The 13,994-nt window shown below is 47.5% G+C and overlaps 1 protein-coding gene across 1 annotated transcript in view; it reads right to left on the reverse strand.

The window, feature by feature from the left end:
* Nucleotides 1–13,994, reverse strand: part of SRPX (sushi repeat containing protein X-linked) — a 62,716-nt gene that overhangs the window by 45,603 nt on the left and 3,119 nt on the right. The window contains 3 exon segments of the mRNA XM_077765139.1: nucleotides 4,579–4,755; nucleotides 6,376–6,567; nucleotides 11,931–11,990. Coding sequence (XP_077621265.1) covers nucleotides 4,579–4,755; nucleotides 6,376–6,567; nucleotides 11,931–11,990 — 429 coding nt within the window.

The raw sequence follows: 13,994 nt of genomic DNA on the forward strand, positions 1-13,994 counted from the left end.
AAACAGTTTGAGGCTGGTGGCAGAGGAAGGAAGTGGCCACTCCATGGGGCACAGGCAGAGAGTAACTGCCAAAGGCAGAACAAACCTGGACCCTGTAAACTTGCCCAGGTGTTTGCTTCCTCCCGCGAGCGTATAATACNAGAGGACACAAGAGGCAAGAAATGGAAGCAATGAATTCCACAATTAAAAGCCATCATCTGGGGTGCCTGGGTGGCTCAGTCGATTGACTTTGGCTCAGGTCATGATCTCACGGTTCGTGGGTTCGAGCCCTGCGTCGGGCTCTGTGCTGACAGCTAGCTCAGAGCCTAGAGCCTGCTTCAGATTCTGTGTCTCCCTCTCTCTCTGACCCTCCACTGCTCGTGCTGTCTCTCTCTCAGAAATAAATAAAAACATTGGAAAAAAAAAAAAGCCATCATCTTCAGAAGAAAGATGCCCAAGTGAAAATTCACTGGTGATACGTTTATATTAGAGATGGTCACCACGCGTTTACCTGTTGAGGCCAGGTAAAGTGTTGATCAATAGCTCAGTCAATCAAGCTTGTTTCAAAGCGGAACTAGCTTCCTGAAGGTTTGCCAAAGGATGTGTACTTGTCAACCCAGGAAAAATGTAGCATCATTTAAGATTATCGATAACAATGCACTGACACATTTATTCTTAGCCCCATGATGTGTGTATCTTCAAATGAATCTCTGGAAGGCAGGGCAGTCCATCAAATGTCCCTGTGAGTCAGGGGTAAGCCCCGCTGTCAGACAGCTGAGAAGCCACAAAAGCAGTCCATCAATGTGCATATCTGAAATCTCAGAGATGGTATTTTGTTCCAGAATTCCATGTGTGCTAACTCTCCATCTATGCTACTCTGCAGGAAATACAAAATAAGCAGAGAGCAATTCCAAAAATCAACTTGGTTTGTAAGTGGTCCTTTGTTCAGACAACTAAATGGGGCTCTCTGCATGTCAGAAGGTATCGGCTGGGTCTTCATTATCTGTGGGTTTTAAAATTCTCTTTAATGCTTTTCTCTTCCTCTTTTGGCCCAGGGAAAAGTATTGGTCTAAGGGAGAAATCATGTGTCCGCTCNTGCATAAGAGAATTCATTTTAACTCATGGTACTTTCAAAACAGCCAGACCACAGAACTGACCACCTCAGAGTCAAAAGCAAGCCCAGTGTTCTGTCCATCCTCCAGGTCTGCAGGAGAGCTGGGACCATTTTCTCAGCACTCAGCAAAGCTCTGGCCAACACGCACTGCTGGAAGTTGTGTGGAAATTTGGGAACTACTCAGCCACCATGGGTCAGCATCTAAAATAGGCTGAGGCTCTGAGCTGTGCTCAAGGACCCCCAGCCCTGGCTACACGCGAACAGAGTTCTTAAACTAATTCAATACATTTAAAGCCAAAAGAGTCACTGACATCCCCGGAGTAAAAGTCACTGGGGACAAACTCCAGCTTATCTGTCACCAAAGTCAAAGAAAGAAGTGCCTGCTGGCTTTGTCCGTTTGTCTCTTTTTCCTGGGAGCTCTATGCTGTCCTGTGGCTCAGTGGCCCCTTTTCACCACGCCTACCTCACTGTATAAACAATATCCCTTCCCTGCCCAGAGTGCCTGAACCTTGCCCTGGAAAACTCTAAGATAAATTCCCTGCAACTGGGGCTCATCTCTTAGTTCTTTCTCTCTCCCTCTGGGAAGCTTCCAGCCTCATCTGGTCCAGCTTAAGCCATGCCTGTTGCTTTTTGAGAACAATCACCATTTTCTTTCCATTGCTGCACACGATCTGGACACCTGAACGGCGTGCTCCCTAGAGGACTCATTGCCAATGCTTGCTTAGCAGAAAGGTTTTCAAACCTCTCCTCTCCTCTCCTCCCATCACCCCTGCCCTTTCCAACATGATGGGGGAGAGACTTAAAATTCAGGTGGTTGTTCTGAAGAGCTAGCTTGTCACAGGGGAGATACTGAAAGCAACATCTGTGAGAGGCCCTGCTGCCTCGATCGCCTGGCCTTAGGTCATGTCCTTCAAGAGGTGCGTGTCCTCGGCACCATTCTACCTGCATCGGTTGACCAGGGCTGTCCTGCCATCTTCTTGCCGAGAACTACCGTGACTCAGGGGGAGTCCAAAACCTTGGATAAAAGTTGCGGAACCAAATATCGTGTTGCTGCTCAGTTTTTCTATAATCTCCCCTTTACTGCCCAGACTGAAAGTCTCAAAATTCTATCTTCCAGACTCCTTTTGGCTGCTGGGCGCCAGACAGGTTTGTCAACAGGAGGCACCTTGTTGTGAGAAGAAGGTGGAGCCTCAGTGAGGGTTTCCTGGGTTCCTGAAATATCAGCAGGAGTGTGGGCTCCTGACCTCACCCTCTTCGACAATGGTGTTGGGTCCGAAAATGTCAGCAGCAAAGCCAGGCTTATGATAGACTTGGGGTAACACCCCCATGGCACCATTTGCTCCTCTCACACTTGGTTGGTGTGGCTCTCTCCTGTAATTAATCTCTGGTAATAGTGTTTTTCCTCTTTTGCTCCTCCAGCTCTTTTTATATTTTTTTTTAACCAATTCCCTGTATTAAATTCTCCTCCATTTGAAATACCTAGCGTGATTTCTGTTTTCCCAATTACTGACCAATACAAACTCCTACCTAAAATGCAGAAAGAGAGGAGCCTAGAATAAATCTGAGTCCGTTATCTGAGTTTATGTGAACCTGTTGCTCTCGTCAAATGGATCCAAGGTATGGTCCAGGCTGTGACCCTGACCTAGAAGGGTTCATATCACATCTTGGGCAAGGTCCCTCAGCTATAGCTCAGTAACCACAGAACTGCAGAGTGAGAATGGCTGCCAGGGAAGACCGTGGACAATGGTGCCGTCCAGAAGACAGCCCTGAGACTGAGGCCAGAGTTGTTGCTGTTATATTTCTGCCCCCAGAGTGTAGCATCCGATTTCCGTCTCGCTCCTGAAGTATATGCTCCAGACAATGAGCAGTCAGGAAGGAGTCTCTGGCATAAGGCCTATTCACAGACCGAGATGACCAGTTGTCTGAAGGATGGCAGATACCAACAGGGGAGAAGCCAGGCGCCTACAGCAGCTGCTTTAGCACATCAGTGCCAGGGCGGTCTCTGGATCCAGGAACTTTGGGCCTGAGAGCCTGGAGACGCAGGCTTGGCTCTATGGATCCTTGCTTATGTCAGGTGACCTCTCGGGCCTCATCTGTAAAATAAGGGAAGGGACTAGAATATTCTGTAAGGGGGGGTCCTGGCAGTTCTAACAGTTTATGAGTAAATGATCCTCTGGGCCAGTGGTTCTCAACCACTTGGAGGGAGCTTTGGAAAAATACCAGGGCCCCAGTGATTCAGATTTAAGTAGAAGCCAGAGTTGAAAAACCACTGTCCCAGAGCAGCCTGCCTCAGTGTTTAAAGGGCACAGGAATCGCCTGGGGATCTTAGTCAAACGTGGACTTTCATCTGCCAGGTTTGGGAAGGGTCACAAGATTCTACAATTCTCACAAGCTTCCTGCCGCTGCTAACACTGCTGGTCCAAGGGCACTATTTCCAGTTTAACGGTTTTAAAGTTCTTCCCTAATTTGAGATTATTTTTTAATGTTTATTTATTTTTTGAGAGAGAGACAGACAGACGGAGTGTGAGTGAGGGAAGGGCACAGAGGGAAGGAGACACAGAATCTGAACAGGCTCTGGGCTCTGAGTCGTCAACACAGGGCTTCAACCCTTGAACCACGAGATCATGACCTGAGCTGAAGTCAGACACTTAACCGACTGAGCCTCCCAGGCGCCCCTCAAATTTGACATCCTTAAGGCAGGTTCTCAAACTTCAGAGCATCAGAATCCCCTGGAGGGCCTGAGAAAATGGCAATTGCAGACCCCACCCCAAACATGCTGAATTAGAATCCGCATTTTCACCAAGGTTTACAGGTGATTCCAATGTACCTGAAAGTTTGAGAAGTCCTGCCTTCCATCAGGGGCTCTCTTCCAGCCCTTCAGGATCCCCTGCCGGGGGCTCTTAAAGCACAAAGTACTGGACCCCACTCCCAGAGTCTCTGATCCAGCAGATCTGGGGCAAGGCCAAGAGTCTGCCTTTCTAGAAAGTTCCCAAGTGCTTCTGTAGCTCCCAGGGGCATGCCTTAAGAACCAGTGCTCAACAAACCCAGAGTCAGGTAGCATTTCTCAATCCCATTTAGCAAACGGAGTGCCTGCTGACCATCACAGTCTACAACAAATGAACTCCGTCAGTCAGCTGAAAGACACACAGATGTCCGCTGCGGGACCGTCCTGCGGACATCAACCACTCTGCTCGGTGCTGCAGGGCAGATCCCTGGACCGACGCAGCACCCCTGCCAGCCTGCAGCAGCCTCAGTAGCAAGCCAAGAAAGAGACGAGCTAGATGAAGGCCCCTGGCCGTGCAGTGGGCTGTAGGACAGAGCCCGAGGCTAGGTCTGGGCTAAGCCAGAGGACTAGGGATGAAGAGAGCTTCTGAAAGCAAAGCTGGGTGCTTATGCTTTGCATTCGGGGCACTGATGCTTCCTTTAAAATCCACTGTGGGAACACACCCAAGGTACGTGCCCCCCAAAGACTGGTATTTTCTTACCGACACAGGAGGCTGGGCGGCCACTCCAGGCTTTGTTGTCCATACACGTGACCGTCTGCTCCCCTTTCAACGTGTACCCTGGCGAGCAGTAGTACTCACACCGGGAGTTAAAGTAGGCGCCATCGACACACTTAAACCCTCCATTCGCTGGCATGGCCAGGGTGGGGCATCGCTTTTCTGAAAAAGAGAAAACCGGATACCCAGAATGTCTTAGTTTTTGTCCATAGAGTTTCAGAGTCCAGAAACTCTGAAAATGCAGAGTACAAAGCCCACTTAAAGATCATGGAGAGAGGGGCGCCTGGGGGGCTCAGTCAGCTGAGCATCCGACTTCGGCTCAGGTCATGCTCTCGCGGTGTGTGAGCTCGAGCCCCGGGTTGGGTTCTGTGCTGATGGCTCAGAGCCTGGAGCTTGCTTCAGATTCTGTGTCTCCCTCACTCTCTGCCCCTCCCCTGCTCATGCTCTGTCTCTCTCTGCCCCTCAAAAATAAGTAAACATAATTAAAAGATTCTTAAAAAGATCACGGATAGAATCAGAGAAACCATGGATGTCTGCCTGCCCCACGGAAGGGGCACACAGTTTCCTAGCAGACTGGCTTCGCTTGGCACCCCAGTGTTTCAGGCCGGGTTCCTCAGAAGCAGCCCCAAGGCATGGTTAGGCATGCAAGTGATTCAGTGACAAAGGGCTCCCAAGGGAGCCCAGTGAGGGGCGGAGAAGGTAGGCCGGGGTGGGTGGGGGCAGGAAGCTGGGCAAAGCAGGATCTCAGGCAAAGGCAGCCTCGGCCTGCCCCCACGGGGGAGCCCTGGAGCACAATGACACTGTGGTTTGTCCTGTCTCCACGCAAGGAAGTTGGGCACCCATAACCCTTTACCAGTCAGTACTGGGCAGCTCCAGGTGTACTGGGGATGCCCTCCCTGTCAGAACAAAGAGAACAGCCCTCTCGAGGAATACAGCCTCCTCCCTTTCTCTGATGAAGATCCAAGTCAGAAGCTGGGAGATGGACACACAGAAGTGGGAAACCGGGACCCAAGAATAATTGGGCAAAGCACCAAATATGGCCACTATATATACAGTCACCCTGTCACAGAGTCTGCATAGGCTGGGTCACACGGCTGCAGCCTGGAGCCTTAATTTCCCCAATGATAAAGTTAAGGTACTGGCACCCATATCAACAGCCTCAATGCAAAAACTGGACATATGTCAGATGCCCGGCATACAACAGGTGCTCAATTAATGGTGGCTGTTTTGAATAACAACGGCACCTGAAATGTGCTTCAACACTGCTGTACCTCTCACAGTTGCCAGACTGTGATGTGACTTCTCCTCCAGCTAAAAGTCAGCCCCTGGGATGCTCTGTCCACCTTCTTTCTCCCTTGAGGCGCGAAGAGCATTCTTCAGTAACCCCTGCCTCCCTAAGCTCTGGCCCCTGGGTGAACCCTTCTTGTCTCCAGGAACACAAGCCCACAGCTTAGCACCTGGTACGTCCTGCATGATTTGCACCCTGCCCCGCTCTCCAAGGCTCTTCTGTGAGACCCTTGATGGCAGAGCCCGCGTGTATCTTATTTGTTGCTAGATCTCCAACACCTTTTCAGGGTCTAGCACATACTGAACACGCAGAAGCAGTCTGCAGAGCAAACCTCTGTTCTCTCCCCCTTTCCCAAATGGCTGATCACGCTGTCATGTCTGAAAGGTGTTCTCTCCCTTCCACCGAATCTCGCAAACCCACTGGCGTCTGCTCACAAGGGCAGGTTTTCTCATCAGAGACCACACAACACTCGNCACCGGGGCAGGGCTACTCACGCTTGCAGATGACCTTGTCGGACCAGCGCCTGTTTGACTGGCAGACGAGCTGGGAAGAGCCATGTAGCTCATAGCCCTTCCGGCAGCGAATGTCGCACCTGGTTCCCAGGGCTGTTTTGTAGTATCCTCCTTGAGGGGCCCTGCAGTACACATCCCCATACTTCACCTTGATGGGGGAGCACCACGGGGTGTCTGAAGGTCGCAGAAACATAGGAGGAGAGAAACGGGAAATGACATCTTTAGAAACGGTGTCCCCTCATTCTCAAAGTCCCTGGCTGGCTGCACTCCAGATTTTGGAATCTCTTAAGAAGTCTTTTAAGGTGTCTCTGGGTGGGGAGGTTACAATCGCAGGACTAGGTGTCAGACATATCTGTATATGGACCCGGGTTCCTCCATTATTAACTGTGTGATCCTGGACAAGTTACTGAACCTCTCAGAGTCAATACCTATACCTCAGTCACAGGGCTCTTACAAGGACAAAAAAATAATAATAATGCATATGGAGCACCTAGCACAGTGCCTGGCACGTAGCAAATATTCAGTAAATGCTTGTTCTTTTTCGTATTTCCCTTAAGGAGATAACATAATTCTTTTTGAGGGCGACTGGTATTATAAACCCTAACCCCAACCATCCACACACAGTGGCAAGGAAGTCCAAAATTGGTTAGATTTTTTTCTTCCAAACCTGCATGCATCTTCTCTGTAAAAACTCATAATCCTATTTCCATTAACATGCACGAAGCTGCAATTGCCCGGTTTTACCACAGGAGATCGTTTGGGCTTAAAGTCAGAGAACCATCGCTCTCCATAGGCTAGCCATTCCCCTTTTCAGATGTCCCCGGTCAGGCCCCATTTAGGCGAGAGAGTAGCACAAATGGTAAAGTTCCCAAATGGCAAAATCCTGGGGTGTTTTGATTTGGGTCTAGGAGTTTGCCCGGAGCACAGCTGGGAGAACAGCTCCCCTGCGCTTTAGGAAGGTACTTGCTGAAAGCCATAAATTGTCAGGGCAAGGCTGGCTTGGCCGTGGGGAAGTTGCCACAGTGCCCACCTCACAGTCCACGGGGCCCAGCGATGAGCTCCCTGGAGCCTGTCCCGCTCCCAGTGCCTGGAACAGGTGCCTGGCTCTTCCTCACACCTGGGCTGTCGGTGAGCGGGGTGCGTGCGCCACCATGTGGCCAAGCAGGAGGACACCTTGTCTGACTTGCCAACGAATTTTCTGAGCCTGTGTTTCTGACTGCTTCTCAGCCATGAAGACCAAGTCATGTCCGGGGCTTGTGCACTGACTGTTTTGGGGTTTTTTGTTTTGGTTTGGTTTTTTGTTTGTTTGTTTTACTTTTGTGCTTTCAGAACTTCTTTTGCTAATACTTTCATCATATAATATGTTTGCAGACAGCTGCCACGTGGGTCCTCCAGTCAGGACTCTAGCAAGTATTTCCTGGACTTTCTGGGTAAAAGTCATGTCCTGCAGGCCTGGCCTAGAGCTGCTGAAGTTCGACCATGTGGATGCATGGACACAGGCCTTGCAGGAGCTTCCACCAGGCCGACAGAGCTTCCTTGAACAAACTTTCCTCTTAACACACATTGTACGTGTGAACATTTTTTTTTTTCATTTTTAAGTTTCTGTGTGTTTCTTTCTTTCTTTGGAGAGGGGCACAGAGAGGAGATAGAGAGTCCCAAGCAGGCTCCACGCTGTCAGCAGAGAGCCTGATGTGGGGCTCGAACTCACAAAACCATGAGATCATGACTTGAGTCAAAACCAAGAGTCAGATGCTCAACCAGCTGAGCTACGCAGGCGCCCTAAGTGCTAGCATGTGTAAATAAGAACAATCTGGACCCTGAAGTAAAGTACAAAACAGCGTACGTGTCTCCATTATTTTCTTCTAAGTATGAAAGAATTCTTGAACCAACTTTAAATGCCTTGGTTCTTTCTTTGGTGCTGGCTCCAGGAAAGGCAGGAAACTAGGGGATTTCTAGATCACAGGTAAATGAGAAACCCTTGGGGTATGTTTGCTTAGCATGCCAAGCTGTCGCTGTTTCTTCTAGAGTCACATGACCTTAAGATAAATTCTGGAAAAATCCATAGATGCCTACCACTCAAATAAAACTGAGATCTGGAGCCTACTGGCTTCTGTGACTACTAGAAGTGAGGTCTGCCTGTCTGTCGCTCTCTCTCCCTTTCTTCCTCCCTCTCTCTGCCTTTCTTTTCCAACTCCAAGAGGAAAGGTCACCTACAAGGAAATTCCAAAATGCTCCTGTTTTGTCTCAAAGAGGCACTTTTTGTAGTTTGTCAGAGGACTTCATGGGAATTAAAAAAGATCTTAAAAATCACCTGTTGTTTTGCCTCTTTATCATGTTCGCCACCCCTTCCCTGCCTCATTTCCTTTGAGCTTCCTGTCTGTCCTGTCCCCCTTCTAGACCGCACCGCTGCTGTGCTCCCCATTTCCAGACTCCTCTCGCCGCCTGGGCCCCTTTCCTGCCTTATTTTCTGCAGGAAAAGGCTCTGCTGGCAGCCCTGAGCCCTGGCCTCCAGAGAGAGAAGGTGAAGCCCGCACTGGGGGTGCGGGAAGGGTGGTGAGGGAGAAGTGAGTATGGGGGACACAGAGGGCGAGGAGGAACACGTGCTGAGCTAGTCAAGTGTGGTGGGGGTAATACCAGGCACGGGCAAGAGCCCCGGGCATGAGCTCTAACTCCGTCGTCTCCTAGCAACCCTGGACAATTCACTCAACTTTCCAGGGGATCGGATTCCTCATCTAGAAGCCACAGGAGCGGATTAAGTTATTTTCAAAGTGCCATCCAGCCTTGAGCGGTAGGCTTCACACTCTGCCTTACTCCTTTCCGATCCCCTGCCCGTGCCCGCCTCCTCACTCCTCCTTCTGACTGCCGAGATGTCTCCAGTAACCTTTCCAGCTGAAGGCACATCCTTTGTGCATTCTGACTCCCCCTCACCACGCCACTGATGTAAAAGCGGGAAGCGCGTCCAATTCTCAACTTGCTTTTCACTCAAACGTCAAACACACATCCTCCTGCTTCCGGACTAATTTTTCAGGAGGGACACGATTTTTGAGGAGGCTAATATGAAAGCATACCTTCCCCTTAGCACACATGTTACGGTGGGCTTACCCACAAATGTCCCCAGGACAGATAATTAAGGCTGGCAGTAGAGGATGGCCGGGGTATACATACATCACAAATTCACGTATTTCAATACAGTCTTTTCAGTGCAATTTGATTTTGTCCCTTATCCTGAGACCTCAAATCCTCCTACACGAGCTGGCTGCCCATCCAAAGCTGAATGTTTTGGGATCATGTTCCAAGACAAAACCAAGGAAGACATTCTGACAGTTTCGCGGCTCTGCCGTAATCATAATTAAAATGTTAGTGAGTGATTTGAACTACCTGTAAAATGAAGTGCACGAAAGCACGACGAGTTAAAGTGAATTAGCAACGAGTTTACCACAGAGGTTTAGCGAAACAAAGCACTTATGCTGCTTTCAGTAAGACCGGGTTTACTTAGGGAGAACTCTAAATCGATTATTCAGGAAAGTTTTTTCCCTCCCTCCTTTGGCCAGAGCAGTAAGCCTCCCAGTTACCTGGAGTTTCTACCATAGACAGTGTCTTAGAGCAGACGAGTGAGAAGCTAATCTCTGGACACCGAGTTTCAAACATCTGGATTTCACACCTAAATGCAATGTTGGCTAGCTGCGTGACTCTGAGCAAGTCACCTGCCCTCTCGAATCTGGTTCCTTCCTGTATGAATAAAGAATAAGGAGATATCTCAACATGCCCTCCCCCTTCCCTCCAGTCATGTGACTATGCGATGGCATTCCTGGCAAGAGAATCAAAAGCAATGCTTGCTGCATTCTGGGAACACACTAAACGTTGTTTACATTTCCCTTTCTTCTTTTACTTTAACTCAAAAGCGCTTATTGAGTATACACTCTGTGCCAGTCACTGTGCAGGGGTCTGGTTAACAATGGTTTGCCTCTAAAGTATTACGACTTAAAAAAAAAAAAAAAAAACAAAAAACTGGGGTGCCTGGGCTGGCTCAGTCAGAAGAGCATGTGACTCTTGATCTCGGGGTTGTGAGTTTGAGTCCCAAGTTGGGAGCAGAGATAACTAAAAAACAAAAAAACAAGAAAAACAAAAAACTTTAAAAACCTGACAATAAACACAATTTCCTAAGACACATTTCTTCTTAAACACTTAGGGCAAGCTTCATGGCAGGCACATATTCTAGCCGTCTGGTCTACCTTGCACACTTGCAGGGGTGTGAGGGGAAGATGAACGCTGGGAACAATGAGCTGAGGGCACTAGGCAGCCTCTACCATACCGGTGAAGGCTCACATGTACATGTATGTGTTTTAGGAAGACTTTTCAACAAGGGGCTCAAAGAAAAAACACTCTTTTAACCCTCAGTTAATTAAGAAGTGTTAGGAATCAGAATATCTCCTTACCCCAAACCCCTAATTGACAAGTTTGTCCTTTGCTTGACTGGTTAATTCCTGAGGCAATGAATATACAAGCCGTGAATAGGAATGAGTATCTGCATTCACAAATCATAAGACAACGTGGAATGTGGTGGGAAACACACCTGAATGGACACCAGTCATTATATTATTAGATTGTTCACGCATGTGAAAAACAACCGAAGGAGTCTCTGCCACCAAAGGCTGGCTGGTACTACCCTGATTCTCTTTGACATATCACGACAGAGCAGGGCAGTGTCCTCTGGCCAGACGGGGGGCAAATTTCCTGGGCAAAGTGCCGCAACAGAACGTTATTAACCAACTTTTCTTCGCATCACTCCTTCACTGCAAACAGAAGCAGATTCAGAGAGAAAGGCCCTAAATGTACCTTCCCTTTTCCAAGGGCTCCCTAAGCTTCAGAGAAATGACTCACCAGTAGAAATAATATTTGTGGACATACTTACCTGAGCCTGCACAGAAGTTTCTTGATTAGGCTTTTTATACCTGGTTGGGGGTAGATTGCTGGAAATGTGTAGAGATGGAGTTCTTTATCATTAGAATAAAGTTTCATCTGGCAACACACTCTATTTATCGTTTCAGGAGCCAAGCTGGTCTCAGAAAGAGCACAGTGACATGAGCTTATGAAAATCAAGTTTTCCCATTCCCCATTCATCTCAGTACATTAGCAGCATGGGGTCCAGATTCGACCTTAGGTGGTTTACTCTGGACCATTCTGGCTGTAATGTACGAATCAGGCAGAATTCATGGCTTGATTTTCACTTTCATTAGCTGGAGCTTGGCTTGCAGAAGTAAGGACAGTAAAGAAATTTATGAGAATAAAATGACCACTGCGGTGCTGAAGGACAGCACTTCAGAGAATTCCAAATGCTTTGTCTTTCATTCTCTTCATTTTGTTTTTAAATGGGAGCATACGCTTAGTAATTTTTAAATACATTTTTTTTTTCTGGACAGGTCATCCAAACTTTGATGCATTGTCTGGTCACTTTATTATAGTCTGCTCTGCAGGGCAAAAAGGAAAGTTTTCCTGGCATCAGCAGGTCCTCATTAGCACAAAAGCAAAGCATTCACCTTTATATCTAGTGTGTGAATACCCGACTTCATCGTCTTCTAGCGGTGAGTCTCCAGATCCTACAATAAAAAAGAACAGAAACTGCAGCAAGAAGGGCCACATGATACGGACGAATATTTCGAAGCATTGCTTTGGCAACAGTCATGCAAGAGGGGCTTATTAGAACGCAGAGCCAAGAGTGAAAGCTTCTGTGGCCATTCACGAAGGGACAGGGGGCCTCTCAGAGTGAACCTGGCTGGGCTGAGATTGCCAGAGCCAATCAAAACGAGCCTCCGACTGCTTTGGAATCACCACAAGCCAACTGGAATTCTGGACTCAGGACAGAAAGTCAACTTCACTCTGAGAAGACGCCAATGTATATGAATCTCATGCCAGGGGAGACGCAGTAAAATGTGTGTGACTCAGACATGGCTTCATGGTTTCTCCAGCAGTCAAAGGAAACCCAGGAGAACCGAGTGCTTGTGGTACTTGAAAATCAGTCCATCTTGTAAAATGAATTTGGGTGGAGGAAAAGGAGGCAAATCAAATGTCTAATCTCAAATGACAAAAGAAATGCAAAGCTCCTCTGACAGACCTGTAGGAAATGAGGGCCGAAATCAACAACCTGGCTGTTGATTTAGAGCTTCTCACCCAGGCGTCGCTAAAGTAACGTTTCTTCAGGAGTCTCGCTACCCTGGAAAACCACAGCCTTAGAGGGAAAGTCTGTATTTAATTTTAAAATTTAAACTCATTTAAAAGTTGGAACCAAATCATTTTTGGAATATTCAATATTGAATTCCAGTAAGTGGTAGATACTTAATCTTGAAATTGGGATCGGGGCCCAAACTTCAAAACCATAATCTTAAATTCATGTATCTTTCCCTCTAGACTTCCTAGTCTAATCACTGACCATGGAGCTAGTGCCATCTTGGTCACACACTGACCTAGAGGGACCGTCAACCATAACCGACAAGGGCAAGCACACTCTCTGTCATGAGGTTTCTCAAATCCCCACATGGGATAAGTGAATGAGTAATGGTCCCTGCTCTATGTGTATTCTGGACGAGAGAGAGCATGGAAATTGAAAGTGGGAAGGTGACGAAGGCTGGACCATGTCCTTTTGAAAAAGGTCCCTCCTCCCCACCTAGGGAAGCCCAGTTCTGTGTCTTGCTTTGCTTCAGGTTTCCAGCCACTGAAACAGGTACAAAGTTATGCAAACCGTTCCTCACTCAATAGCAGAATGTGAACGTGAAGACCAGTATTGCCCGTCAGGAAAGCAGTCTAGCTACAGGAATTAAAAGCCTGTGTTTAAACCCCTTTATCCAATCATCCCACTTCTGGGAATCCATCCCAAGGAAATAATATTAAATATAGGGAAAAAATTTTGCACACAAAGATTTCTCTGCAATGTCGCTTATAATAGCAGAAGATAATAAACAGACCAAATAGTCAATATTATGCTTAAATAAACCACAGTACATTCGCTGGATTATACTATAATGTGGCCATTGAAAATAATGTTTATAAAAAGACACAATAGCATGGGAAAAGGTTATAACATTAAGTAAACACTGTTCTGTGGCAAAATTATACAAATGGTGTGATTTATAACAATGTAAGACAATCAAATTCAAAATAAACAATGCTTAGAAGCGTTTATGATAATTGGATGTTTTTCTTTTTTCCTGTCTAAATTTTCTAGTATAAACATGTATTACTTTCACAATGGAAAATAAACTTTATTATGCATATAATTCAGAGAAGCTTAGTTTCCAAAATACATTTGGAATCTATTAGAAATGTTTAAAAATCTGCTGTCCCTCTCCGCCCATCCTGCCCCTACTTCTCTCCACATTCAGAGTTGAACTGGAATTCTCGAACAATTGTTGGATTCTTCAGCTCCATATGGCATAGCTCATATTAAGTGTCATGAGATCTAGCTCATATTAAGAATACTTCCTGCTTGGGGCGCCTGGGTGGCTCAGTCGGTTAAGCGTCCGACTTGGGCTCAGGTCATGATCTCACAGTTAGTGGGTTTGAGCCCCGCGCTGGGCTCTGTGCTGACTGCCAGCTCAGAGCCTGGA

The sequence above is a fragment of the Crocuta crocuta genome, unplaced genomic scaffold (genome assembly GCF_008692635.1).
Source record: "Crocuta crocuta isolate KB4526 unplaced genomic scaffold, BGI_CrCroc_1.0 scaffold301, whole genome shotgun sequence".
Taxonomy (NCBI): Eukaryota; Metazoa; Chordata; class Mammalia; order Carnivora; family Hyaenidae; genus Crocuta; species Crocuta crocuta.